Source organism: Muntiacus reevesi, chromosome 18 (assembly GCF_963930625.1).
Source record: "Muntiacus reevesi chromosome 18, mMunRee1.1, whole genome shotgun sequence".
Lineage (NCBI taxonomy): Eukaryota > Metazoa > Chordata > Mammalia > Artiodactyla > Cervidae > Muntiacus > Muntiacus reevesi.
In genome coordinates, this window is record NC_089266.1 from 10579871 (window position 1) to 10607557 (window position 27687).

General features: G+C 52.1%; 2 protein-coding genes across 4 annotated transcripts; one reads left to right on the forward strand and one right to left on the reverse strand.

The window, feature by feature from the left end:
- Position 1: 1 nt before the first annotated feature.
- SGSH (N-sulfoglucosamine sulfohydrolase) lies at positions 2 to 7109 on the reverse strand. Of its 2 annotated transcripts, XM_065909823.1 has the most exons (8): positions 6954 to 7109; positions 5675 to 5835; positions 4096 to 4201; positions 3737 to 3887; positions 3231 to 3387; positions 2792 to 2873; positions 2101 to 2304; positions 2 to 1336 (listed from the first exon to the last, which is right to left on the reverse strand). In XM_065909823.1, exons 1-8 carry the CDS (start codon positions 7048 to 7050, stop codon positions 777 to 779), a joined length of 1518 nt encoding a protein of 505 aa, XP_065765895.1. In that variant the 5' UTR covers positions 7051 to 7109; the 3' UTR covers positions 2 to 776. The 2 variants fall into 2 exon arrangements, with proteins under 2 accessions (XP_065765895.1, XP_065765896.1); XM_065909824.1 differs by lacking the exon at positions 6954 to 7109 and having other exon boundaries at positions 3231 to 3406; positions 5675 to 5711.
- A 6-nt stretch (positions 7110 to 7115) lies between these two features.
- SLC26A11 (solute carrier family 26 member 11) lies at positions 7116 to 24878 on the forward strand. Of its 2 annotated transcripts, none has more exons than XM_065909821.1 (17): positions 7116 to 7258; positions 8343 to 8566; positions 9108 to 9300; positions 9643 to 9728; positions 11669 to 11748; positions 12817 to 12959; positions 15391 to 15566; positions 16010 to 16082; positions 18300 to 18350; positions 19424 to 19484; positions 20828 to 20883; positions 21078 to 21218; positions 21772 to 21899; positions 22230 to 22329; positions 22766 to 22899; positions 23208 to 23280; positions 24043 to 24878. In XM_065909821.1, the coding sequence occupies exons 2-17, from the start codon at positions 8345 to 8347 to the stop codon at positions 24132 to 24134; spliced, it is 1809 nt and encodes a 602-aa protein (XP_065765893.1). In that variant the 5' UTR covers positions 7116 to 7258; positions 8343 to 8344; the 3' UTR covers positions 24135 to 24878. The 2 variants fall into 2 exon arrangements, with proteins under 2 accessions (XP_065765893.1, XP_065765894.1); XM_065909822.1 differs by having other exon boundaries at positions 7192 to 7309.
- The last annotated feature ends 2809 nt before the right edge of the window (positions 24879 to 27687 follow it).

Consider the following 27687-nt stretch of genomic DNA (forward strand, 5'->3'; position numbering starts at 1 on the left):
ATGAACTTTGATCTATTTTACTAAAATAAAAAGCTTTTACACAATGCTCAGGCCTGTGGCTCCCCTCCCATGTTCCCCAGGATGGAGATGATGGGGGTGGGGAGGGCAACAGGAGTACATCCACTTGAGAGAACGCCCCTTTTCTGGGCTCTCCCAGGCAGAGCTTCTGCTCCCAGGTGGGCGGAGGCAGGGTAGGTCTGGAGTGCTGTCTGTGCTACAGACTCGTGTTCATCCAGGATTCACCCAGTGAGTGGGGCAGTTTCATGCCTTCCGCAGTGGCATCTTCATCCTGGTACCCTCTCAAAAAGAAGGGCAAGCTCTGTCCATACAGACCCCAGGATGACACCCATCACTCAAGGAGCCTGCCAAGAATCAGCAGTCTCACGGAAACCCAGCCCAGGGGTTGGGAGTCTGACTATGGGCAAAGTGAAGGGAGAAGCAAGCCCAAAGGTCCTTCAAAGGCTCCCTATCCAGACCAGGATTGACAGATGCTGTCCCCACACTGAGTGTGGTCTGCACCCACCCGCCACCCTCGTGGCATATGGAAACCCATCTCCTCTCAGGTGAGGGGCACGAGTGTCTGTGGTTTCCAAAGAACCAGAGCGTCTGAAGACCCATGTCCCAACCACATTTTTCCCTGCAAGTCCCCGGACCATCCTCATGTTGTCACAGATTGGGGATCCTGCAGCATCTTGGGTACCCCCCAGGAATTCATGTGCCAGGATGCGGCTCAGACTCCGGACAGCGGGCCCCCTACTATAGGGGCAGGAAGAGCCTCACAGCTCGTTGTGGAGTGGCCGGCACTGGGGAGTCAGCTTCTCCTCCAGCACCCCATCCGGAGCACACACCCAGGGGTCATGGGTCTCCCACTGCCACTTGACCAGCTGGGTCTGAAGCAGTTCCAGAACCTGGGCATAGCGGGGGTCAGCAGCCAGGTTGTGGGTCTCGTGGGGGTCCTGGCTCCGGTCATAGAGCTCCCAGCGCTCCCGGTAGTAGTAGTGATGCAGGTCCTTATACCAGCCTGTGGGCTGGCCAGCTGTGGTGCGATTCAGGAGGTCCTGGAAGGTCGGGGAGACGTAGAAGTCCTGGTCGATGGGGAAGGGCATCTTGAAGTGGAGGTTGTGCACAAGGTGGAAGTTCTGGTGGTGCACAGAGCGCATGGGGTAGGACATGGTGACCTCGTGGTAGCTCTGGCTGCCGAAGACTGTGGTCCAGAGGGGTTCCGCCTCCAGTACTGGGAGGAGGGACCGCCCAGTAAGCTGGACAGTCTTTGTGCCAAAGATGGCATAGCTAGGGTAGGGGATGGAGAACCAATCCAAGATGGTGGGCGTGAGATCTGGAAAGGAGATGGCATCTCAGCAGGGCGGGCCCTCCAGGGCACTAGGTCCAGCCCCCTGGAAAGGGTGAATCCAAGCTACTCTGGAAGCTGGTGGGCTGCCTCGCACATCAACTCACCAACAGGGAGAAGCTGCTATGGGTCAACCCATTGCTGCTGCATCCCCGTCCGGGTTATGATGTCTTCAATATAACAGGAGGCCCCAATTCGGTGATACCCAGAATTCTAAAATCCTTGAGGAAGGCCCCTAGGGACCTATTCCTGCTCTGTGTTGCAGCTATAACCACTCCCTGACCTTGGAGCCAAAGGGACATGTGAGCCCTGAGCCATGGGGGCCCAAGCATGCTACTGCCCTGACCCCTCAAAGTGGGTTCAAGGTGCATCAGAATCACCTGGGAACTTGTCAGAAATGCAAATTTTTGGACACCATCCCAGACCTACTGAATCACTCTGTGCAGTGGGATAGTTGGATCCTAGCAAGTGCTCCCGGTGACTGATGCTCCCCAATGGTCCAGTGGAAAAATGATAGGGTGAAGGCAGTGAGACCCAAACTAGAATCCAAGTTTGGTGCTTACAAGCTGTGTGACCTTGGACTTCTTACTTTACGTCTCAGAGCCTCATTTTTGCAACTGTAGAATGGGGGTGACCACATAAGGTAGTGGGTAAGGAGCAACATCTGGACGTTGTGGTCCCACTAAACATTCACTTCCTCCCTCACTCCCCACTGCCACCCGATCCCTGCTGTATGGGATGTAGAGTCTTACCTAAGAGGCTCACGTAGGCCTCACTGACCTGGCCCCAGCGTTTTGGGTGCTCTGGGGACGATACCATCATGGGCTCTGCAGTGCCTGGCCAGTACAGGTTGGTCCTGCCGCTGGGGAAGGGGATCCCATTGTCGGATGTGAAGATGACCAGGGTGTCATTCAGGACGCCTGCTCCACGCAGCTCCTGGAGTACAAGTCCAATCCCTGCAGGGTGTGGAGGGGAAAGTAGAGCTCAGACACAGGCAGACGCGCAGTCATGGGAATGTGTGTGCACTCCTGCATTTCTTCATCAGACCCTGCACCATCGATTCCTTCAGTCACCCCTGCCTTCCTTCCCACCAGCCAGGCCTCCCACCCAGCAGATCCCAAGTCAAGGATCTCAAGATGACATAATCCCAAAGTACCTAAGCAGTCTTTAAATCAAGTGATGAGTGTCTTTATATAAAGAGGAGGAACAAAGACTAAAGAGAAGACATGGGAGGAAGACATATGATAACAGAGGCAGAGATCAGAGTGAAGCAGCCACAAGCCAAGGAACACGCGGGGGCCACAGGAAGCTGGAAGAAGCAAGGACTCTCCCTCAGATGCCCCTAAAGGAACACAACCCCGCAACATTGTGACTTCTGGCTTCTGGTCCAAGATGGGGGCCTGAGATGTGCCCTATCCCATCGCCTGGGCTCCCTGAACCCACCTTGGTCCATCCGGCCAATGGTGGTGTACTGAGCGGCCAGGTCAGCTCGGGCGGCTGGGGTGTCAGGGATGAAGTAAGGCACCTAGGATGGGGCAGGCGGGTGGAAAGTCGAGGTTACAACAGATGGGTTGGGGAGGAGACAGAATGGCCAGTCCTTAAATTGGGGTGGGAGATACAGGTGCCAGACCTCCTCCCAGGGCCCGAAATCATCTTCCTTCCTGAATGGATTAATCCAGAAGATCCATGCTTCTGGGAACATCATCCATGTCTTTTCCCTTCTCTCTGCCATCCCATTGATGGGGACCTGGCTCCAATGAGTCAGAGTCTCTTCTTACACACCTGGGGCCAGGGCTGCAAACCCACCAGAGGGACACAGGTCCCCCGATTTACAAAGTGTAAGAAGGGTAGTTCTTGGAAATGTGGAGAGGAGCCCTCCTACCTGCACATCCTTCGGGTTGTAGGTCTGGGGGGTCCAGTCTGGAATCCACCCCATGCCACTCTCCCCATTGCCAAACTTCTCACAGAACGCCCCATACTGTGGCTGGGAGTGCCCGCAGCGGTGGGGATCATGGAAGGCGACATAGAGGAAGAAAGGCCTGCAGGTGGAGGAATGGGCTTGAGCGCCAAGGTCAAGGTTAGATGGCTGACCCATCGCCCTACTTCTACCCTGGGGAGCCTCATCCTTCAGGAAGGAACACCCCCCAGCTTTGCCTACTCCCCTATAACTGATGACCTCTCTGTGATCCGTGCCACCTCAGGTTCCCCACGTCTCCTCTTCCTCTGACCAGATCAATTTGAGTATTGGGAATTTTCTCCCCCACCCACACCCCAGCTATCTGAGGACTCCAAGAATCCCAACCAAAGACTCTAGGAGCCGCATCCAGTATTAACTGCCCAGAGGTCTGGCTAAGTGAGGGCGGTAAGGGGGAGGGACTCTCTGCGCACCTGTCACCCCGCGTCTGCAGGAATTTCCGGACCAGCAGTTTAATTCTAGTGATGTTCCGCCCAACCTGGAGGACAGAGCCATTCTCCTCCGTGTACGCAAAATCAAATGGATACACCATCTCCGGCCCCACGTGCTTCTTCCCAATGATGCCTGGAGCCAGGGAGACAGGCCTGTTCAGAGGCCCTTTGGTTTCCCATTCCCTTCTGCCCCCTTCTCTGCTCCCCAGACCCTGTATCTTGCTACGGCCTCCAGGAGGGCAGCAGAGCCCTTGTTCTCATGTGCCCATAGCCCAGTCAGGATCTCTGGGGCAGGATGGGAAGTCGCTCTCTTGCCCCTGGGGCCACACGAAGCCCCTCACCTGTGTGAATGCCAGCTCGGCCCAGCAGCAGCGGCAGGCTCTGCACCCGGTCAAAGGAGTTGAAGTGGTGGACATCCTGGTGCAGGCCATACATTCCGTTCTGATGCTGCGAGCAGAGATGCTGTGATGCAGGGTGCCACCTGGTCCTACCACCCCTGCCCTTCTTCCCCTGCTGCAACGCTCCTGCTCTCCCAGGCTCACCAACCTGGCCCTTCACAGATCCCTGATTAACATCCTCGGAGAGGTTTTCTCTGTCTCTCACTCCCTGCCCAAACAGGCCCACAGGTCCTTCCCATGGGACTTTGGCAGGAAATACAACAGACTGGGAGGATGTACACCAAAATTAGGGAGTAGCCTTTATTTTCTTCTTTTTGCATATCTATACTTTTCAATTTTTCTATCAAGACCACACACTATTGAGTCAAAGCCATCCCAGCAAGCCGTTTTATAGCATGAAAGAAATTGTCATACATGTTACAAACTCAGACTAGAGAGATACAAGAAGGTAAACCCCTGTCCTTATTCCTGAGCCCACTGTCCAGAGGTGAGCATGGCCTACAGCTGCCTGATTAACCTTTCAGGAAGCTTCTGTGTTCAGTTAACAGTCTCCTCTTTATGTAGGCATTCTCCTCACTGGCTCAGGCTCTCAGAAAGAAACGCACAGACCACAGCTGTGTTCCCATAAAATAATGTTGTGAGGTAACACATCAAGAGTAAGTGCCCATGTACACCTGGTTCACAGGAGCATTATTCCAAAAGCCAAAGGTGGAATCAACCCAAGTGTCCATTAACAGATGAATCAATAAACAAAATATGCTCTGTCACACAATGGAACATTACTCAGCCTTGAAAAGTAGTGAGTTACTGACACGTGCCACTACTCGGGTGATGCCTGGGGACATTATGCTGAGTGAAACCAGCCAGTCACAAAAAGGCAAGTACTGTGTAATTCCACTTACGTGAGGTACCAAAAGTAACCAAATTCACAGAGACAGAAAGTTGACTGGTGGTTGAGGCTGGTGGTGCAGCAGGAAGGAATTACTGTTTAATGGGGACAGAGTTTCAGTCTGGGGTGATAAAAACGTCCTGGATGGTGGTGATGGTTACACAACAATGTAAATGTACTTAATGCCACTGAGTTGTATCCTTAAAACAGTTAAAACAGTAGATTTTTAAACTGTATTCATATATATCGGCTCAATAAAAATAGAATAAATGCCTTAAATGGCAGTGTTTACTGTCACACAAGCTCCTGGGACAATATCACGACAAGAATGAACACGGGCTGCGCAAATAACTGCCAGGCATCTTACTATGAGCTTTGCACACAGGGTGTTAACTTGGCCAATCCTATAGTAATCCCAGGAGTGAGCTATAATCATGACCCCATCTTACAGGTGAGGAGACTGAGGCTCACAGAGGTAAGTGACTGCTCACAGTCACAGGGTGTTGGAGCAGGGCTGCACGTGGACTATTTGGCTGGGGGTGACGGAGGGAAGGTGGACAATGCCCAGGGAGACAAAGGAAGTGTTTTCAGCAGCAGAGGCTTTGGGGCATTCCCTCCTCCTGCCCCCCTCACCTGGGGCAGGCCAGTGAGGAGGCTGGCGCGGCTGGGAGAGCAGCTGCTGACGGAGGTGAAGGCATTGCGGAAGATGAGACTCCGGCGGGCCAAGGCATCCAGGTGCGGGGTAGAGATGGCGCTGTTGTTGTAGGCACCACTCTCAAAGCCTCCGTCATCCGCTTAGGAAGATGGAAAACAAAGGACAAAGTGGGCTGGGCTCAGAAGGAGCAGCATATGGATATGAGAAAGACCTGGGTCCTGCGGCAGTGGCCTGGGCCAGTGATGGCTAGGCAGTTATGATACCTGGGCAGGTGTGATACCTAGCAGGTGTGATTCCCAGCTGGGCATGATATTCAGCAGGCCTGTTACTTGAGTGAGAATGCCACCAGACATGTATGAAAAGTGGGTGAACATGTTAGGAGGCAGAGTGAAAACTCAGGTAGGCCTGAGCTCCAGGCAGGTATGCCCATGCAGTCCTGGGCTCTGAAGACATGCATGAGGATATGGATCCACGTGCAGGTTCTCTGCCCATGCCCCTCAAAGTGGGGGAGCTGAAGGGAGTCCCTCAGTGCAGCGCTGTTTATGTTACAATTAGCTGAAGGGCCTGCCCAAGACCACAATGTTAATCAGAAAGCGAGACCCTGGCAGACAGCCAGACCTCAAAAGAGGAAAGAATCCGGTTGTCTTGTGAGAGATGGGCCCTGGTTACCCAAACAGGAAGTCTCGTGAACAGCGGGGTGCTAGAGGAACTTCGGGTTTCAGGGTGGTGGGGGCCAGTGGAGAAGGTGGGTGGGGGGCTGCTCTCTTCAGCCAGGAGGAGGAGAGCTGAGCTACAGCGCTCTGGGGTCTAAAAAAGGAAGAGCAAACAGGGGTTATCACTGCTGGGAAGAAGATGAGAGCCCGAGGGCACCCTGACTGGTCTTTGGGGCCTTGGGCACCAACCCCCACTTCTGGCATCTGCTCCGTAGTCTCTGGAAAACCGCCCAGCCTCCCCTGGTGGGGGGCGGAGACCGCAGGACTAGCCCGGGCTGCTCCGGGGTACAGGGTCAGAATCCGGGGCAGGAGAGGAGTGTGAACGCTGGTCCCGCCCCTCCAGACCCTCCAGTGGGCAGGGCTGCCTCTGCCTGCCTCTCCAAGGAGCTGATCACAAAGAGTCTGGGGCCAGCAAAGAAAGGAGACAGGGAATGAATGGAAATGGGGGCTGCAGGGCACTAAGAGTTAGTACTGGCCGCTTCTGGGAGAGCCAACCGGCGGCGGTAGAGGGCAGTGCCCGGGGTGCCAGCGGGTCAACACTTACCGAGGATCAGCAGCACGTTCCGGGGGCGCGCCCGGTGCACACAACAGAGACCCACGGAGATCAGCAGCACCCCGCAGACCTGCCCAGAGCTTCGCATGGTGGCGGCTCCGGCCTGGCCTCCGTCCCGCGGTCACGTGAGCAACAGAGCCGCCCCGCCCCGCCCTCGGTCACGTGTACACCAGGCCCGCCCAGGACCCGCCCCCGCTCCCGCTCCCCTCCCTCTCCGGTTTCTGCAGACCAGCTGCGGAGACCACGGGAGACTCGTAGCTGCGGAGACCACGGGAGACCCGGAGCTGTGGCGCCCGGTGAGTGCGCAGCGGACGGCGGCGGGGCCTGGGGCCTGGAACCGGGACCGGGTGAGCAAGCCGCCCGGGTACCGGCCGGGATCGCTGGTGGGCGGCCGACTCGGGGGGCGACGTGGGGTCCGAGAGTGCGGGCGCCTCCCGCGGGGACCCCGCTCCCACCCACTTCATCCCCACCCAGGTCCCCTACACACTCCGTCCTGGTGGGGCTAGCAGGCCACAGACGGTCAGCCAGCGTGGGATCCCCACGCCTTAGACCCCAGCGTCCGGGGCAAGAGGCTTTGGGGGTGGGGGGCAGGTTCTGTCTGGAACATCCTCGCTAGGGCCGGGAGTAGGGGGTGGGCTGAGACGGGCTTTGCGCGCCAAGGGCGCCAGAGAATGCGCGACCCGAATTAGTGGGGGAGCCGCTGACGTTCGTTCAGAACAGACTAGAATACCTAGGGCTCCCCTAAAGATGAAACGCCACAGGTGGGGGTTGGGGTGAGGTGCAGCCTTGGGATGGAGCCCCCCCACCACAGCGCCGCAGTCTGCCGTAGTGGGTGGAGCCTGCTGTGGTGCGCACTTGGAAAATCTCAGGAAGCTCGCACGTCCAGTCACCCCTCCCACTCCTCGCCGGACAGCTGTGGCTGTCCCCGTGGACCTGCTTTTCTCTGCACTGCTCCCCGTTAAATTTTCAGGGAGAGCGGGGAATAAAAAAGGAAATAAATTTTCCTGGGAAGCGAAACGTTGAGTCTCGTTACCATTTAGGCTTCTCATTGAGAAATCATTTTTCTTTTTCTTTTTTTCTGGGCCAGAGTTCATGGCAGAAGAGAAGGCACCTAGGGTCTGGGCAGGTGGGGTTCAGCGAGAGCAGTCGGTGAGGAGGGGGCACTGCACCTTCCATTGGGGGCTTCTCTACATAAGCTGTTGGTTTCCTGTCTCAGATCAGAAAGGTGGGGGCAGATTTAACCCGTCTGGCTCCACCCCTCTACGGGAGAGACCAGTGGCGCATCTCTTGAGGTCTCTGGGCAACCCCCTCCTCCCTTGTTGCTGGGTTTTCTGAAGCCCCGACTCTGACTGCTGGTCTGTGTCCTGCCCCCCTCTCCAGACATGTCGCCTCCTATGTCTCCTATGAAGGCACCCAAGGGCTTTGCCCCTATGTCCTGCTGCTGGTCCACTGAGACCATGCAGAAGTGGCTGCCTTTCCTGGGCTGGCTGCCTGACTACACCTGGTATGCCCTGAAGATGGACTTCATCGCTGGGATCTCAGTCGGGCTCACAGTCATTCCCCAGGCGCTGGCCTATGCTGAGGTGGCTGGACTCCCTCCCCAGGTGAGATGTCTGCCCCTGCTGCTCCCCCCCTCCTTTCCCCTCAGCCTGACCCACTCCAGGCCTTAGTGCTCATCCGGGAGCAGAGTAGAAAGGCATAGTATCCCCTCCAGACAAGGGGGCACCCTGGGCTCCAGTCCCACAAAGCCTTATTTTGTAACCTAGAGCATGTGATGGCCTTTGGGCAGACACGTGCCCCTATAACCCTTCTTGTCACAGTTGTTACACACAGGCATCAAGTTAGCTCTGGATGGCCTGATGGGGCCAGCGAGATGACTCACCCTGGCTTTAAGAACCCTTTCTTAGGCTCATGGACTCAGACATAAGAACACTAGGCCCCAGGTGGGTAGGAAAGAGGCCCCTACTCACTGTAGGTCCACAACCTTGGGTAACAGAGGGTAAGCAGTTTGCCCCGCCTGTATGTACTGCTGTGCCCAGAATACACAGCAGACAACACGGATTCCTCTGCTCAGTCAGCTACGCCAGGGACCCCGGGAGTGTGCCGTGTGCCTCGTGGGTATTCATTGCTCTCTCTGCCCAACAGTATGGCCTCTACTCTGCCTTCATGGGGTGCTTCGTATATTTCTTTCTGGGTACCTCCCGAGATGTGACACTGGGCCCCACGGCCATCATGTCCCTCCTGGTCTCCTTCTACACCTTCCACGAGCCTGCGTATGCTGTGCTGCTGGCCTTTCTGTCGGGCTGCATCCAGTTAGGCATGGGGTTACTGCGCTTAGGTAAGACTCTCAGGCCTTCCTGCAGTGAGGGTGGGGGGCTACAGTTCTCCTGGGGACGCCATGCCTTCAGCAGTTCCTTCTTTGCATTTCAAGGGCTATCCCAGTGTGGGTGTGTGGGTGTGTCTAAGGAAGGATGACTCTCAGCCCTTCCCTATTATGCTCAGCCAGGACACTTGGAGACGTGCCCATGGGCTCAGTCCGTAGTCTCTCCTGCTCTCCAAACCAGCCCAAACAGGGCATGCCCTCCAGTACTCTTTAGCCCCAGTCAAACCCTCACCTCTCCCAGCCCTCGCTGAGCCAGTAGGGCTGGGACCAGCGTGGTGTTCCCTCTTGGCTATCCAGGGCTCCTGCTGGACTTCATCTCGTGTCCCGTCATTAAAGGTTTCACCTCGGCTGCTGCCATCATCATCGGCTTCGGGCAGATCAAGGTAGGCACACTAGTTGGCCCTGGGGCACCTACTGGCTAATAGGACCGAGGCCGTGTCCTGATATGTGTGGGCCTGTCATACTCTTGCTCTTTGAGGGTCCAGAGCCTGTGGTACTGACCTGAGTCTCCATTAATAAAACCATCCTTTGGGGGAGATCTTGAGTGATGGCCAAGTTCTACCACAGGTAGTTTGGGGAACCAGTAATGACAGCCCCCACACTTGTCAGTGTTTTCATGGCTAAGTGCTTGGTTCACCTCACAAGAGTTCTGCAGCCTCTAATACACACTCAGCCATCAGGTCTTCACAGATCACAAGCATACTGCCAAAATTTTGACGAGCAAATTGCTCCCTCAAGCTAGTTTAGCTAGGTGATTTCATTTTTATGTCTTCCCACCCCCAACTTCTCATTCAGTGTCTTTCAAATACCATGCTCCTTTATGTTTCCATTTAAATGTCTGTGGCAAGTATTGGAATCAGTAATCATCCGTCACCTGAGGATATCATTTGTTCTCCTTCCACTGGGTTCTGAGTGCCTGGAGGGCAGGGACTGTTTTGCTTCCAACGTGGCTGTCCCGAGCTGTGCTGTGCAGAATGAAACTGAGCTGAATCGTAGAGATTCAGGGTCACAGACACATGCACACACCAGGCTCTCCATGGTGTGAGTCCCACTGTCAGGCTGGCCGGTGATAGTCTCCAAGGATGGAGGCCAAGTAAGAAAGTGAGAACACAAAGCCCCAGAGGGTTACATGTGAGAGAGACTAAGGTAGCTGACCCGTTTGGGTGTGGGACTGCCTGCACCCTGCATTTAGTTCTCACAAGTCCTCTGGGAGGTAAGCTTATCATTATCTCCATTTACAGGGGAGGAAACAGCCTAGAACAATGTGGGTAAATTCAAAGGAAACATTATGTACACACATATGTCAGGGTAAGCTTGGCAAATGCTGTTTCGTGGGATGATGTGTCCTTTATTCTGGAAACATTATCCTTCATTTTTAGTGTCAAAAATGCTCTTTTTTTCATAACACAGTGAGAGGGTAGCTGCTTTATGCATCCTATTCGACAGTCCTAGGCCCTGTCTTCAAAACCTTGACTACGTCATGGCAGCCCTCTGAAAACCTTTAGGCTGGGGTGGGGTGGGGTTCCTCTTCACCTGCCCAAACAGGAGTCCCCTGCCCAGGACAGAAACCCCTGTGTGTGTCCCGCCTCCTCAGTGTCCTTCGCCTTCAATGGCTGTGTGCACAGCGGGTTGTGGGGTCCTTGGAGCCTGACCACCCTGGGAGTCTGGCCTCGACTGCCCCTTCTGATCCCAGCCAGATAAAGAAGTAAAGCACAGAGCGGCGCCCCTTCTCCCTGACGAGGGCTGCTGATTTGGTGCCCCGCCCCGGCCACACCTGCGCAGTTCTGCCTGCCTGCGCAGATTTTTCCCTCCTGTAGGGGGCGGTGCCCAGAGGGCGGGCCTCCGAGTGACGGACGCGGTCTCGGGCCAATGGCGGTGGGGCCTATGCTGTGGAGGGCGGGCCGCTAGGTGATGGACGAGGCCGCCGGCCACAGGCTGCCGGGTCTGCGCGGGCGGGTCGGGGCCGCAGGACTGGACCCAGGACCATTAATCAGTGCACTTGTTGAACCAGATTCCTTGGCTGGAGGTCGCCCATACTGATTTTCCTCGGAGAGGAAAATAATTTGCAAAGGCCTGAAACGTGAACATTGTGAAATGCCCTTCGCATCACCTCTTCCTTGGGGAGGGATGGCTTCCATCTGCCCGTGGGAGGCTTTGGGAATGGACTTAGATAAGCCCGGTAGAGCCAGCAAGTGTTTTCCCTCAGGAAGGGCGCTTGGGGGTGGGGGACTCCAGGTTTAGAATGATATTAAGACGCTGCAAGGGAGAGGCCTCAGGGTTTATGTTGCAGAAGGTTGTCTAACCGCAATCTCTGTTTGAACAGAACCTGCTGGGACTGCAGCACATCCCCAGGCAGTTTTTCCTGCAAGTGTATTACACTTTCCACAACATCGGAGAGACCAGGTACTGGTCAGCTGAGTTTCTGCCCCCTGCGTTAGTAAGCTCTTCCTTGTAGACCCCTCTCACAGTCCCCTCCCCATTTCCACTCCCAGTTGGCATTTATTCCAGTCCTCTGGGGCCCTGCTGCTTAAACAGGGGTCCCATGAGCAGTACCATTGGCATCACCTGGCAGCTGGTAAGATATACACACTCTGCCCAGCACAGACCTGAATTGGTCAGGTTGACAAGAGCCCCAGGGGATTGGCCAGCATATTGATTGAAGCTTGAAAAGCTCTGCTCCAGTCAGTCCAGTGTGCTGGTCAGCATGACCCCATGCAGGGCTTTCTCAGTTGTTTGAAGTAAGAAGAGACCACGAAAGGGAAGGGCAGGCAGTCTGTCACTCAAAGAATTCATAGTTCAGCAAAGAGGAGCACGTAGGGCAGGGGGAGGCTGAGGCCGGCAGATACGCAGGTTCCCAAGGGATGGGCGACAGGTAGAGGCAGTTCACTTAGCAGGTGCCTCCCTCAGGTGGAACTGCATCTCCCAGAGGGCCAGTGGGTTAAAGGGACAAATAGGAGATGGTCCTGGCCACAGGTCAGGACCCCTCTCTCACTGGAAGGGCAAGAGGAAGAAATGACCAGGAGGGAGCTGTAGGGGGAGCTACCTGGAGGGAGTCGGGGAGAAACTCTGTGACCATCGTCTTCTTCCCTTTTGATCTGTTGCTGAGGTTTCCAGGCCCATAAGATATACCTGGTGGGGGTCACAGGGGGCAGTGGAGATGGAGATGGACTGGTCAGAAGTGAGTCTTCTGGAACCAACGAGTCATTTGTAGCCCAGAGAGCTACAAACTGAAACTATGAGTGATAGTGCAGTTACCACTGTGATCTGGCCCTCAACCCCTAGGGCCTGCATACCTATAAGGTTTTTTTTTTTTTCTACTAAGTTTTGAATAAAGATTTGAAGTAGAATAGGGACACAGATTTCTTAGAAAAAAGCAAAACGAGCATTCTAGAGAGAAAACTTTGCAGCAGCCAAAGGCCAGAAGGCCGGTGCTGTCGGTGGGGTTGGGCAGTGACTGGTGTCCATCTGCAGGGTGGGCGATGCAGTGCTGGGGCTGGTCTGCATGGTGCTGCTGCTGGTACTGAAGCTGATGCGGGACCACGTGCCTCCTGTCCATCCCGAGATGCCCACTGGAGTGCGGCTCAGCCACGGGCTGGTTTGGACTGCCACCACAGGTGAGGGAGCCTTCCAACTGAGGGAGCGCTTCCAGAGTTGTCTTCTATAACCTGGGCTCACATTATGGTCACCCCAGGAACCAGAATCCCACCCCTCGAGATTCTCATGTCACTCACTAGGTGGTTCTGATATGCAGTCAGCTTGAAAACTGGTTTAGCAGCAGAAGCTCTCCGCCAGGAATGACTGTACTCCATGCCCCTGCCTCTCAGCCGTGGGACTTTTGCCAATGTCCAGAGACATTTGTGGTTAGCCCTGTGGGGCAAAGCTGTTTCTGGCATGTGATGGGTGGAGACCAGGGACATCAATAAACATCCTGCAGTGTACAGTTGCCCATGGCAAAGAATGATCTGACCCAAAACAGCAGTGCGAAGGCTGAGAAACCCTGGCAGGTCTCTGGGGGAGAAAACTAGTTCCACTGAGACAAACTGGTCCTGTTTTAATTGTGCAGCTGCAGAGGGTACGGGCATTGCTAATAGGTTACTTGTTAAAGAATCCACCTACAATGCAGGAGACCCTGGCTTGATTCCTGGGTCAGGAAGATCCGCTGGAGAAAGGATAGGCTACCCACTGCAGTATTCTTGGGCTTCACTTGTGGCTCAGCTGGAAAGAATCTGCAATGTGGGAGACCTGGGTTCGATCCCTAGGTTGGGAAGATCCCTTGGAGAAGGGAAAGGCTACCCACTCCAATATTCTGGCCTAGAGAATTCCATGAACTGTATAGTCCATGGGGTTGCAAAGAGTTAGACACGACTGAGCAATTTTCACTTTTCACTTTCAGAGGGTAAAGATTTTGCTTTGGGCCTGGAATCAGAGGATCTGTAAAGAAAGGCTTGAGATGAAAGACTGCCAGATGAGGAGAGTTCACGAGACCATTGGCTGGTTGAAGGGCCATCTCTGGGTGGGGGGGTGAGGGATGGGAGTGGGGTGTCAATAGAAATCTCTCCACTGAGCTGCCACTAGGTGACACCAAGATAGAATGGCAAGTATAGCAAAGCACGGAAGTGCTGATATCTAGTGGGCCTTCCCAGAGCTGAAGGGAACAGAAATTATCCCACTTGGACCTACCCCTTGGCAGCTGTGAAATCCAGCCACATGTGAGAAGAAGGGGTGGCTAGATTCTTAGCCTTTGAGTCACTTCCAGATTCTCCAGCTGGTTCTCAGTCCCTAGAATCACTCACCAGACCCTCCTCTGCAGCCTGAAGGCCATGGGTTAATGTTGAGCACTCCAGATGGTGGGGAGGGTGGAAGAACACTGGATTTATAGTGAAAATTCCTGGGGACTTATCTGGTGATTCAGTGGAAACTGCAGGGTGCACAAGTTTAATTCCTGATCCAGCAACTATGATCTTGCATGCTGCAAGGTGTGGCCAAAAAATAAAAACAACTCTGAGCTTCTAAGATACTCTTTTCTGTATTCCTCCAGCCATCTATAGGTAACTTAAAAAAAAGAATTTCTGTTTAAGAAAAAAGCAAAACTCCTGGCTTTAAGTCCTAGCTTAGCCACTTGGCACTTGCATGAGTTATTTTCAAAATCTTATGCACTTTAGTATAGTCATCTGTAAGATAATGAAAACAGGTTCTGTTGTCTAGAAGTTTGACACTGAAAGTGTGGACTCAGACCAGCAGCTTGGAAACTTGTTGGAAATGCAGACTCTCAGGAAGCACTTCACAAACATCACTTCTTTTGATTCTCATCACAGCCTTGAGGATAGGATATTATTTTCCCTGTTTTGCCAGTGAGGGAAGTAAGGCTCTGAAAGATAAAACAGACAAAGCAAATAATACTTCTCAAGGTCATGTAGGAAGGATGAGGCAGAGTGAGGACTTGCTCCCAGGTCACTTGCCCTTTTTCCTTGTCAACTGATGTAGAAGTGTACTGATTTTATTTATCTCACAGAACTCTATTCTCTCAACATTGATCTCTCCATTGCTTTCTTCTAGTTCATTGATTCTTCTCTGCTATTTATTATTTCCTTGCATTGGCTGATCTTAAATTTACCTTTTCTTTTCACAATCTTAAGGCAGAAGCTGAGGTCTTTGAGTCCATCCTTCTTCTCTGATACAGTGTTCAGGATAATAAATTTCCCTGTTCAGCACTGGTTTAGCTGCAGCCCACAATTTTGATAGGTTATAGTTTCACTTTCATTTAGTTCTAAATGCTAATTTCCATTTTGACATCTCCTTTGAATTGTGAATTATTTAGGAGTGAATTATTTCATTTCTCCTTTGAACCAGGAGGCTTTTAGGAGTTAGTTAGTTTCCAAATATTTGGTGATTTTCTAATTAGTATTTTGCTACTGATTTCTAATGTAACTCCGTTATTGTCAGAGAACAAACTTTGTATGTACATACATACGTAGGATTATAATTTTCTCTGGAGATGACCCTCCTTATCCTGCTAATGTCCTTCATTCTCCCCGTCTATCCTAGCTCGCAACGCCCTGGTGGTCTCCTTTGCTGCCTTGGTCGCATACTCCTTCCAGGTGACCGGATACCAACCTTTTGTTCTAACTGGGAAGACACCCGAGGGACTCCCCGATGCCCACATCCCTCCCTTCTCAGTGACCACTGCCAACGGGACAGTCTCCTTCACCGAGATGGTACAGGTGGGTAGAGACAGAACCCGGCCAGTTTGGCCGAGGTTGCAGTGCCCCCAACCCTGGGTCTATCTCCTGATGCATCAGCTTAGAGACTGGCAGCTCTGACCTCAGCTCGGACTGCTGCGTCCTCAGGAAGGTGCGTCTCTGGTACGGAGACAGGTGTGAATGCATTCCTGATTAGGCACAGCCTCAAGGGACACCATGGGTATTTTTTCTGCCCTGAGCCCAGGGGCGTTTCCGCCATCACTGACGCTGGCAGAGCAGGAATTTGTCGTGTTCTGCTCTGTGTCGTGCTCCTTGCAGTGTGAGCTCCCAGCCCTGCTGCTAAAGTTACGTTTGCTTCCGTCAGACGTGGACAAGCCAGTGCTTGCCTTATCGGGTCACTGCCTGGTCCGACCTCTTCTGTCCTTCCCTGGAGGGTCACTCACCACCCCTCTCTCCTCTCCCAGGGAATGGGGGCCGGGCTGGTCGTGGTACCCCTGATGGGTCTCCTGGAGAGCATTGCAGTGGCCAAATCCTTTGGTAAGATGCTCACCACCCACGCCCTCCCTGGCACCTCAACCCGGAGCTCAGCCTGCCTTGCTTGCCTGCTCTCCTGCTTGCTTTTATCTGCTCTGATTTTTAAAACTTCGAATTTTTATCCAAGTAACACATGTTTATGTTTTTTGAAAAAAAAAAAAATAGTGAAAATGGATTGTCAAATGAAAAATCTCTTCCAGTAACTGGAAATATTTGACAGTCCATTCTGTGGACATAAAAGGTCCTGCATTGAGCCTTTGCCAGTTGAACTTTTCTGTATGTGGTATACACCCTCACGCTGCCAACTAATTTCAAGCTGAATGTGGAGTCTGAACATTAAGGTCTTGTGATGAGATATGAAATAGCCACTATCCATTGTATGCATACAGCTAAGTAATTTCATTGGTCATAATGAAAGGTAATAAAGTACATTAGGAATGGACATATTTTAAGTATTATCTTTGTTTTTAATGTAATTGATTTAATTGAAATTTTTCATGTAATTGGTAATAATGGCTGTATTTGACAACCTGTTAGCAAAATTCGTAAAAATTTAACAAGGTACCCTTTCCAGGTGTCTGAACACAGCTGGTCTGTCCCCTCCACACCCGCTCAGAGGCTGGAAAATGTTTATCTACTTATGTGTTAGCTGCTCAATACTGATTCCCTCTGCCTGAGCTGGGGCTGCCAAACCCTTCACGTGTCCCCACGTCTGTCTTAGGTCCTTGGGCTTGTGCTCTGTATTGTCCATGAGGATGACGTGCTCTTTCTGTTCTCTAGCAGGGTTAAGTCTTTGGATCTAATCTGACTCTAAAGGTTAAAATTCAGATATATGACATGTATGTTGTTATGACTACCTAAACTGTGTTTACTGCTCAGCCCAGGTTGTGCCAGGATTCTGTTTCTTTCTTTCCCTGAAGTCCCAGCATCTGCATCCTTAGACCATTCCAAGGAGACTCTAAAGCATTCTAAAGGATTTTCCTTTGCAAATACCAACAATCGCTCAAGACCACACTACATTTCAGTTTGTAACATGTTCAGTTCATATCTTTCTTGTTTAGTTTTTATTTTTCTGATCCTTTTTTTTTTTTAATTTGGAGGGGCATATCTTGGAATCTGCATGTGACAACTTTTACTCATCTTGTTCATTACTTAGAAAACTGTTTTCTTTTCAAGTCCGCTGACTTTCTGTGCTCATTTGCAAAGCTTGTCGCACTCTTAAATCAAGGCTTAGTAAGCCACGGCCGGCTGCCCGTCACCTAAGAATGGCATTTGCATTTTAAATGTTCGAAAAAAAATCTAAAGAGGATTAGGATTTGGGGACACATGAAAAGTATATGAAATTCCTATTTCAGTTTACAAATAAGGTTTTATTGGAAGATGGTCTCTTGCTCAGTTGTTTCATGGTGTGTGGCTACTTTGTGTTACAGTGGGGAGCTGAGCAGTGTGACAGAGAGTGTGATCCTCAAAACCTAAAGCATTCAAAAAAAAGAAAAAAACCTAAAGTATTGAAGGCTTCCCTGGTGGTCCAGTGGTTAAGAATCTGCCTTGCAATACAGGGGACATGAGTTCGATCCCTGGTTGGAGGACTAAGATCCCACATGCCACAGGGCAACGAAACCCACACTGTGCAACTAGAGATTCCGTGCGCTGCAACAGAAGATCCCACGAACCACAACTAAGACCTGATGTCACCAAATAAATAAATATTAAAACAGAACTGAAGTATTGACGGTCTGGCAGTTTACAGAAAGTTTGCCAACTGCTGTCTTCAGATTCATGCTCCTCCACGGGTTCTCCCTAAATCTTCCTGCTCATCTCTCTAGGCCTCATCTGAGACTCTCTAGCCATCGTGACCTGTAACCAGAGAGCTTTTGGTTTAAAACATCCTTCCCTTATTATAAAAGCAACATTTGTCACACAAAATATTGGCAGTTCAGAAATGGATAAAGAAAAGATGAATCACTTATAAACTCCCTTACTACCCCGATTAACTGCTGGTAACATTTCACTCTATGTCTTTCTACTCTTTTTTGTTTTTTTTGTAAACACACAGAGACACATACACCTTTGCATATATGTATATATTTTATCTGTGTTTATATCTTATATTTATGAAACATAGTGCTATAAGGAGAAACTGGTATCCTGTTTTATCATTTCACAAACATTTTTCCTATGATATATATCTAGTAACAATGTTTTGTCCGTTCTCTTTAGCTTCTCAAAATAATTACCGAATTAACTCCAACCAGGAGCTGCTGGCCATTGGTAAGACTCCAGCAGCGGGCGGCTCTCGGGGGCTGGGTGGTGGTGGAGCTGACACGCAGGGTGCACAGCTGGCCCGAGTGGGGCCCTTGCACCCATCTCAGGTGATTCAGTTTAATTGCTAGGAGTAGGGTACCGACATCTGGTGTCCAATCTGACTGAGGCTCGTTGAGCACCTGCTGTGTACCTGACTCTGAGGGCCGTGGCCTGTTCTGTGTCGAGAAACACCTGGAATGTTCCTCCTGGGCTGGGGTTAGGGGCTTTCCAGGATGAGGATCAGATGGCTGAGGAATGTGGCCAGATACAGTCTCAGGTGAGCCTGCTGATCCTGCAGGATCTTGGCTGCCTTTGCTCCACCCTGTGGATGAGTTAGGACTCAAGTTGGCCCCAGCCTTCCTGACTGTGGAGGGCTGTATCTTGAGTGTCATCTGAGCCATCTTGAGAGCAGGCCTTGAACCTATGACTGGCTGTGGGTTTTGTGGAACCAAGGAGACTGTGGTCATCTTCGTGGAGGCCACTGACTGAGGGGGCTGCTGACAAGCCAGTGGTGATGAATGTGGGCTGATTAACTCCATTCTGAGTTCCCAGCCAGGCTCCAGGCATGGGTATGCCCAGTAGAGATTAATCAAAAGCTTCACTTTGGCCGGTCATCTCATGAAAGGAGTGTGGCTTTGAAGGAACTCAGACCATGAGGGACCCCAGCAGGACTGGGCACTTTGGGCCTGTGCACACTTGCCCTATTCAGCCACCGCCCCCCCCCCCGCCCCCCCACTTCTGGGCAGTGGGATTCCTTGTTCTTACACACAGGAAAAGGCATATCTAACTCACACGGGCAAGGCCGGGGGCAGAACTGCTTCATAGCTGGACTCAACCTCAGCACACTGGGCAAAGACGGTGGTTTGTTTTGTCCATCCTAGAGGAAGGGAGAACCCAAGACAGGCTGCCCCCGGGTAGATCCTCTTACCTCCTGTCTTCTGTTTCTTTCTGGTTTCTGTGTCCTTCCTTCCATTCTCCTTTTCCTCTCTGTTTCATGATCCTTCTCCTGCATGAACCCTTTCCTTCTGTTTTCTCCCTAGGCTTAACCAACATCCTGGGCTCCCTCTTCTCCTCCTACCCGGTCACAGGCAGCTTTGGACGGTGAGTGACCACATGCTCCCTCTCTGTGTCTCCAGGGATGTCCCAGCCTGGACAGAAGGTCTTCCGACTTGAAGAACCAGCTCCCCTGTGGAGTCCTTCCCATGTCCTGAGGCCGTTTTCATGATTCTCCCTATCTGTCTTCTCTCCCTCGGTCAGCTCTGACAGAGTTCACAGGGAGGCAGGAACGGGGGCACTCAATCTGCTTCCCTCACCTCTCTGGTTGGTTTTCTTTACAATAGTACACAGTGTTGCGGGCTTCCCAGGTGATAGCCAGGGGTAAAGAACCTGCCTGCCAATGCAGGAGACATAGAAACATGGGTTCAGTTCCTAGACTGGGAAGATTCCCTGAAGGAGGGCATGGCAGCCCACTCCGGTATTCCTTGCCTGGAGAATCCCATGGACAGAGCAGCCTAGTGGGCTACAGTCCATGGGGTCGTTAAGAGTCAGCACGACTGAAGCGACTGAGCGTGCACACACAGTTTTGCAGTTTAACATTAAAAAGATGCCCATGCATAGAAATGTTCCTAGCGTCTTGTTGCTTGAGTTAATTCCTGAAAGATAGTGGGGGCAGGAAAGACTGCAGCTCTGCCTGAGGAGGGACAGACTGTCAGGTGGGGTCACCATACAAACCCCCAAAGAGCAGAAGGGCAGGGTGAGAGGGTGGCCCGTGGCTGGAAAGAAAAGAGGAGGCATCAGTGCCCAGCCCTCAGGCCAAGTCCTAGAACCCAACCCAATACTGTCTGAGCGCTTAAACCTTCCTGACACCCCAAACCCCTGTGTCAAGGGGGCACAGGGCACATGGCCCGACCTCCAACATCTCAGCATCCCTGTCTGTAAAGTAGAATCATGACAGGGCCTGTCTCAGCAAATTATTTAGAGAGTTTAAAGAAAATGACGTAGAACAATGCTGGTGACTTGGTAGGTGCTATACTAGCATTCATAAAGTAAAACCTCTAACCAATTTTCAGGTTAACTTTTTATATACTCTTGTTGGCATAACTGGGTTGCGAACCTGTTTAGTTAAGGTCATATTTTATGTCCCCTGATATCTAGCACAAATACAGTGTTGAACATTTGGATTTACAACCAGGCTTCTCTCAGACATGCCTATCTGTTATTTTGGGTTGAGAAGGCCCAGGAGTCCCCCCTTGGTGAGAGGACCCAGTGCGCCAATGTCTAAGTTTCTCCACTAGGTGGCGACGTTGCTGAGGTCTCCCATTTCCCCCACTGCCCACCTCCCGCCAAGGGAGCCCCCATTCCTGGAGACCAGCCATAGCTGTGTGGACCTCCCCTGCTCTCCCAGTCTGACTGACAGCCACTAATGGGTTTCTCTCACCTTCCAGGACGGCCGTGAATGCCCAGTCGGGAGTGTGCACCCCAGCAGGGGGCCTGATGACGGGTGAGCACCCCTCGAACACACACAGCATGTTCTCCCGTGTCCATGGCAGTGAGATGGGAGGAGAGGAGAGGACGGAGCCTGGGGTGCGGGTGCTGTTGGCTCTGGCGCCCAGCTCTGTGCCCCCAGAGGGCTCCTTGCTGGGTGGGAGTCGGGCGACAGGGCCACGAGGTCACGGTGCCCCCACACCCTCACAGGAGCCCTGGTGTTGCTGTCGCTGGACTACCTGACCTCGCTTTTCTACTATATCCCCAAGTCTGCCCTGGCTGCCGTCATTATCATGGCTGTGGTCCCCCTGTTCGACACCAAGATCGTCAGGACGCTCTGGCGAGTGAAGAGTATGTGTCTCCTGTCTGTCAGCCCTGAGGTTTATCAATGATCCTGCCCCTGCTATCGGCTGCTTCCCACACCAGCCCAGTTGGGGTGAGGTGGGGGCTTTGGGATGACCAGCAGCGCCCACATCACAGCCTCCCTTCTCCACTGTCATTTCAGCTCCAGGTCCCCTGAATCTGCAGTTCATTTACTATAACAAGTTTTTACTCTATGTTTTGTTTCTCAAAGGAGTTGAGGGATTTACGTGACTTCTGCATCCCTTTATCCTTGGTCCCCTGAGAAGTGCCCACTGTGGCTTCATTCCAGGGGCCGGGGGCCAGGTCGGCCAGACAGGGAGGGACTTCCTGCCTTTGACATCCTTGAGCTGGCATGGCCTGTCAGCATCATCAGTCCCCAAGTCCTTGGTGGGGGGCGTCCCTTGGGGGCTGCTTGGGGTCCAAGACCCCTTTACTCATTACATGAAAGCCAAACATGAGGCGTCCTCATCGGAGGGCTCAGGTAGCTAGGAGTTGAGCTCGCCGACGAGGGTCCTCCTCTCAGCTGGACCCCCTCTCCCAGGGCTGGACCTGTTGCCCCTCTGCGTGACGTTCCTGCTCTGCTTCTGGGAAGTCCAGTACGGCATCCTGGCAGGCACCCTGGTGTCCGTGCTGATTCTCCTGCACTCCGTCGCCAGACCCAAAATACAGGTAGCCCATCTGCCTCCCTGAGGGGGACCCACCTACCTCAGGGGGCCCAATGGGGTGAAGTATGCCGTGGGGTGGACCCCTTGATCCCACCATCTTACACTTTGGCTCTCGGTGTGACTGTGGCCCGAGGCACTGCCGAGTGACCTTTCACCTGGTGGATGGTGTGACCCTCTTGCATTAACTGCATTAACCTCCTGCAGTGCATGGGGCCATGGGTGGGGCATGGGTCGGGCTCCTGCCAGCTCTGCACTCTCCATCCACCAGAAGCCTGGCAGAGCTGCCCTGTGGAACCAGCCTCCAGGGCTCACTGGCTTCCCCTGCTGTCCCCAGGTGTCAGAGGGTCCGATGCTAGTCTTGCAGCCAGCGAGCGGCCTGCACTTCCCTGCGATCGAGACCCTCCGAGAGGCGTTACTGAGCCGGGCTTTGGAAAGTACGTGGCCACATGGGCTGCGGTCACCCCCAGCTCCCCACCACCTTCTCTGCACCCAGCCTGGCTCCTGCTGGACCCCAGATCCTGCCCTTAACTGTCAGGAAGGAGCTCGCCTGCCCTTGGGTCCAGGGAGTCTCAGGCATTTCAGAATTTTGTCCAGTGAAACCCCCACCCCCGCTGTCTGACTGCAGTAAGGGTGGCAGGTCCCCAGCATGTGTCCCCTAAGGGCACACTGCTTCCGGGAGTTGGTATTTAGGGGAGAAAGGGGCTTGTTTGTCTGCCCTGTGAAGGAAACAGCTAATGACTTGGGTCCTTGTCCTTTCCCTTTCCCATTCACACTGGGGAGGTGCTCTTGATGGCCTTACATGGCCCCAGGGCCCTGGCCAGGGCCTCCTGTGGTGGCCTGCACCTGGTATGACCTCTCCTTTCCCCCCAGCATCCCCGCCGCGCTCCGTGGCCCTGGACTGCACCCACATCTGCAGCATTGACTACACGGTGGTACTGGGGCTCGGGGAGCTTCTGGAGGACTTCCACAAGCGGGGCGCCACCCTTGCCCTCATCGGCCTGCAGGTGGGTGTTGGCATCCACTCTGGAAGTAGCCTGGTGAGGTCTGTGTTGTCACCTTTCCCACGTCAAGATGAGGCTACCAAGGCCCAGAGAAGCTGAGTGACTTGTCCAGTGACACACAGCGAGGAAGGCAGCCAGGCTCCTGTCTTGTGGCCTCGGGCTGCAGAGCTCTGCTTGCATCCATTATAACCTGTTTTTGCAGAGCACTCATCTCCCTGTCCTCCAGAGAGTATTCAGTTACGGCGTGTTCCTCTCACGGAGGTGTGAGGCAGCCTGTTCCCACTTGGAATCACCGCTTGTCTGTCCCACAGGTCCCTGTTCTCCGTGTCCTGCTGTCCGCTGACCTGAAGGGAGTCCTGTACTTCTGCACCCTGGAAGAAGCAGGTGAGTTCGGCCAGTCATCATAGAGCCGCAGCAACCCAACTGCCCACGCCCTGGGGGGCCAGGACAATAGGACTGAAACCCCGGGAGACAGGAGGGTCAGGGCTTGAGTCTGAGAGTGGGGAGCACTCCAACGAGAGTGAGATAGTGGGCAGGTTGTCAGGGGACCTTTCTGCTTCTGAGATTTTATCTTTTAGGATTGTATGTGAGGCACAGTTCACATGAAATGCACAGATGCTAAGTGTGAGTTTGAGTCCTGACAGATGAATGCAGTGGATGTCCAGTTAGGGTGGAGATCATCTCCATCATTCCAGAAATTTCCCTCATTCCCCTGACTGCCACTGGGAATAACTGCTGCTCTGATTTCTTCTACCATCAGTCAGCATAGCCTGTTCTAGAACTTTGTGTAGTGGGATCGAAGGATTCTGTGTCTGGCTTCCTTGGCTCAACCTGGTATCTGTGAGATTCATCCATGTTGCTGCTAGAAGCAGCCAGAAGCTGATCCGCAGGAGCTGGATAAGCAGGTTGGGCCCAGCCACACCATGGAGCCCGCCTGGCAATAAGGAGGGTTATCATGGCACCGAGAGTGGTGAGGATGATGATGGAGACTTAGGTGAAACCAGTCCACGGCTGGGGGCACCAGCCCAGGGACCTTAACTCTCTGCACTCAAGGTCCTCAAAAATGCCAGCCTTTAATCCCATTCCATGAACTGACCCATCCTCACTTTGCTTTTTTAGTGTTTAAAAACCTTGTGTTTTCTACAGAGAAATACCTGAAGCAAGAACCAGGGACCCAGCCCTACAACGGCAGCGAAGACTCTGTTCCGGAACACAAGATTGCCCTGCTGAAGGCCTGAGTGGGCCACCGAGGGACGCCAGACATCAGAGGGTCTCCCGGAAGGTTCTTGTCACTGTGACGCCGGATGCCGCCTTGCAGATGGATCTCAGAAACCTGAGCAGGTGACCCGGAGGAGGGGGAGGGCAATGGTGTGGAGTCCACAGGTGGGACTCACCCCTTCCTCTGAGGAACCAAAAAAGTACCTCCCTGCTCTTCCCTGTATGCAAACTCGTTTTTTAAAGAGTGGTTAGGAAAGAGCCTTCTAGAATGGCAGACCAGGTGAGAAAGGAAAGGGCAGGGATTTCAGCCTGGTCTAGGAGAGGAGCCCTCTTCTCGCCCCAGCGCCTTCCTGGATTTCGGGGGAAACGGGGAAGGCGGGCATCTCTCAGGTGGGTTCCCTTCTTGGTGGCGGCGGCTGTGCTGTTGTTGAGAGGAAAACCAAGGTTTGCCAAAAGACTTAAAGTGTCTATGAAAAGTAACTTTGTTGTGTTTTCTAAATTTAAAAAAGTGATAGCTTTGGTGTTTTTGTAAAAACCATACATGCTTATTGTAAAAACTACCGAAAATCTTCCCCTCCCCCATCCACTTTGGCGATAGCTCCCGACCTCCTCCCTCCACCGTATACATACATGTGTGTACGTTAGCATGTGGATGTGTGTTTACACTCATGTAAACGGGATCATTTCATCCGTGGTGCTCTGTGACCCACATTTTCATGCGGTCATTGCTGTGAATTATTCGTTGTGATAATAAATAGAGAAGACATGATGATCAATGGCTCCTTGGTATCTTATTCTATAGATGCATCATAATTTACTTAGCAAACTGTCTAGACAGAATTGCCTGTTTGGAATTTGACTTCCATCATTTTTAGCGGTAAATCCCAGCTGAGGGAGGTTATGTCCCTGGACTCTGTTTGAGAAAGAACTCACTGTGAGATGGCCCTGGATGGGGTGCTCTAGAGCCACCAGTGTTCTGCCCAGGCCATCGTGGCCAGTATCTGAGCAGAGTGAGGGTCCAGGCCTGCTCATAGTACACAAGTCTTTTCAGATTCCTTGTCCTCCATCTTCTGGTGTTTCTCCTTCTAGGTCCCTGACCAGCCAGCTAAATGGTTTACTCCCAGCCACACATCACCTTTCCTTACCTTAGGCACTTTCTCTTTTTCTACAAGGCCAACTGTCTTTTTTTTTTAAAAAAAAAAAACAAAACTTTTATTTTGTATTGGGGTATAGCTGATTAACAAACAATGTGATAGTTTCAGGTAAACAGCGAAGGGACTCAGTCATACATATACATGTATCCATTCTCCCCCAACCTCTCCGGTCTAGGGTAAGGCCAGTGTGTCTTGAAGCTGCCCACTGGACCATATTTGCCCAAATCTGGGATGGAGGTGTGGTCCCTTTTGGGCCTGTGCCCACATACTGAGCCCACCCATTCTGGAACCCAGAGATCATCCAATTCACAGGGCTGGACAAATCGATATACTTGGGTGGGAACAATTTTATTGGAAATCCTCACCATCTATGACTCAGCATTTCCAATTCTCAGAAGCCACTCTAGTGAAACACAAGCCCATCTCCTGGGAAGCAGGCCAAGGATATTTATCACAACCTCATTAGCAATTTTGGAAAATGAAAGCAACCTAAGTATCCTGACCACAGAACATGAAGACTGTGGAAGGTCACATGGAAGTTAAAGGAATGAGGTGGTGTAGATACTAACAGATGTTTGAGTGAAAACAAGTTGCAGAGTGATACCAATCTTGAGATAACCATTTGTGTGCATACACTCTGTAAACAATTCTGTGATACATGTATGAGACTTTGTAAAGTCCTGGAAGGATAAAGATCAAACTCATGGCAGTGTTTCCTCCTTGGGTAGATAAGTAACTATATTTGTGTGGTTTAATTTTTCAAAGAACATTGCATTGACATATTGAAAATTATAGGGCTTCCCTGGTGGCTCAGACAGTAAAGAATCTGCCTGCAGTGTAGGAGACCCGGGTTCAATCCCTGGGTTGGGAAGACCCCCTGGAGTAGGAAATGACAACCCACTCCGGTATTCTTGCCAGGAGAATCCCCACAGACAGAGGATCCTGGCGGGCTACAGTCCATGGGGCCGCAGAGTCGGACACAACTGAACAACTAAGCACAGCACAGCACATTGAAAATTATAATAAAAATGAATTTTAAAAAAGAGAGGTATGGAGAGAATTTGGTGTCAGAAGATGCAGGGCTGGGTTCCATCATCCCGGCTCATCAGCTAGATAAGCTCTCTAAGCCATGTGACTGTTCTGATGACACAGTTGATTAAGCCCTTCCTCACTGTTGACAGGATTCCCTGGTGGCTCAAATGGTAAAGAGTCTGCCTGCAATGCAGGAGACCCTGGTTTGATCCGTGGGTCGGGAGGATCCCCTGGAGAATGAAATGACAACCCACTCCAGTATTCTTGCCTGGAAAGCCCATGGCCAGAGGAGCCTGGTGGGCTACAGTCCATGGGGTTGCAAAGAGTCTGACACGATTGAGCGACTTCACTTTGATTTTCACCATTGACTGGTGTGACATCACCAACATCACTGCAGTTTCCTGCCTCACCTGTAGTGAGTGTGGCCACATGACTAAGATCAAGTCAATAGTGTCTCTTGTGGGCTGAATTGTGCCCCCTGCCTCACAAAATTCACGTCATGTCCTAACCCCCAGTACCCAGGATGGGACCTTATTTGGAAGTGAGCTGTACTGTGTGTTCAGTCATGTCTAACTCTTTGCAACCCCATCAACTGTAGCCCGCCAGTCTCCTCTTGTATGTGGAATTTTTCAGGCAAAAATACTGGAGTGGGTTGCCATTTACTCCTCCAGGGGATCTTTCTGACCCAAGAACGGGAACTACATCTCTTGCGTCTCTTGCATTGATGGGCACATTCTTCACCACTAGTGCCACCTGGGAAGCCCTTACTTGGAAATAGGGTCATTGCAAATGTATTTAGTTAAAATGAGTTCATACTTGCAGTAGGGTGGGCCCTGATCCAATATGGCTGTGTCCTTTAAAAAGGGAGAGGGTTGCCTAGTGGATAGGATTCCGGACTTTCACTAATGTGGCTCAGGTTCAATTCTTGGTCAGGGAACTGAGATCCTGCAAACCGTCCAACGCTGCTAAAGAAAACAGGGGTGGGGAGGTTTGGTACAGACATGCATATCCAGGGAGACCATGATGTGAACATGAAGGCAGAGATTGGGGTAATGCTTCTACAAGCCAAGAATGCCAGCCATCGCCAAACCACCAGTATCCAGGCGGCAGGCCTAGAACAGATTCTTCCTGTCAACACCTTGATCTCAGACTTCTGACCCATAGACTGTGAGACAGTAAAGTTCTGTTGTTTAAGCTGCCCCAGGACTTCCCTGGCGGTCCACTGGTTAAGACTTCATGCTTCCAAAGCAAGGGGTGCAGGTTCTATTCCTGGTTGGGGAACTAAGATGCCACATGCTGTGCAGCATTGCCAAGATAATATATTGGGGGAAAAAAAAAGCTGTCCCATTTGTGGCACTTTGGCACAGCAGCCCTAGCAGACTAACAC

Bases quoted from the DNA above. Each gene is read 5' to 3' on its own strand.
- SGSH (XM_065909823.1), bottom strand. From the start codon at position 7,050: ATGCGAAGCTCTGGGCAGGTCTGCGGGGTGCTGCTGATCTCCGTGGGT. The intron at 4,202-5,674 runs GTGAGGGGGGCA...CTCTGCTCGCAG, and splicing joins TCCTCACTGGCCTGCCCCAG to CATCAGAACGGAATGTATGG. The intron at 2,305-2,791 runs GTGGGTTCAGGG...CACACCCTGCAG, and splicing joins CATTGGCCGGATGGACCAAG to GGATTGGACTTGTACTCCAG.
- SLC26A11 (XM_065909821.1), top strand. From the start codon at position 8,345: ATGTCGCCTCCTATGTCTCCTATGAAGGCACCCAAGGGCTTTGCCCCT. The intron at 20,884-21,077 runs GTGAGCACCCCT...ACACCCTCACAG, and splicing joins AGCAGGGGGCCTGATGACGG to GAGCCCTGGTGTTGCTGTCG. The intron at 22,900-23,207 runs GTGGGTGTTGGC...TCTGTCCCACAG, and splicing joins TTGCCCTCATCGGCCTGCAG to GTCCCTGTTCTCCGTGTCCT.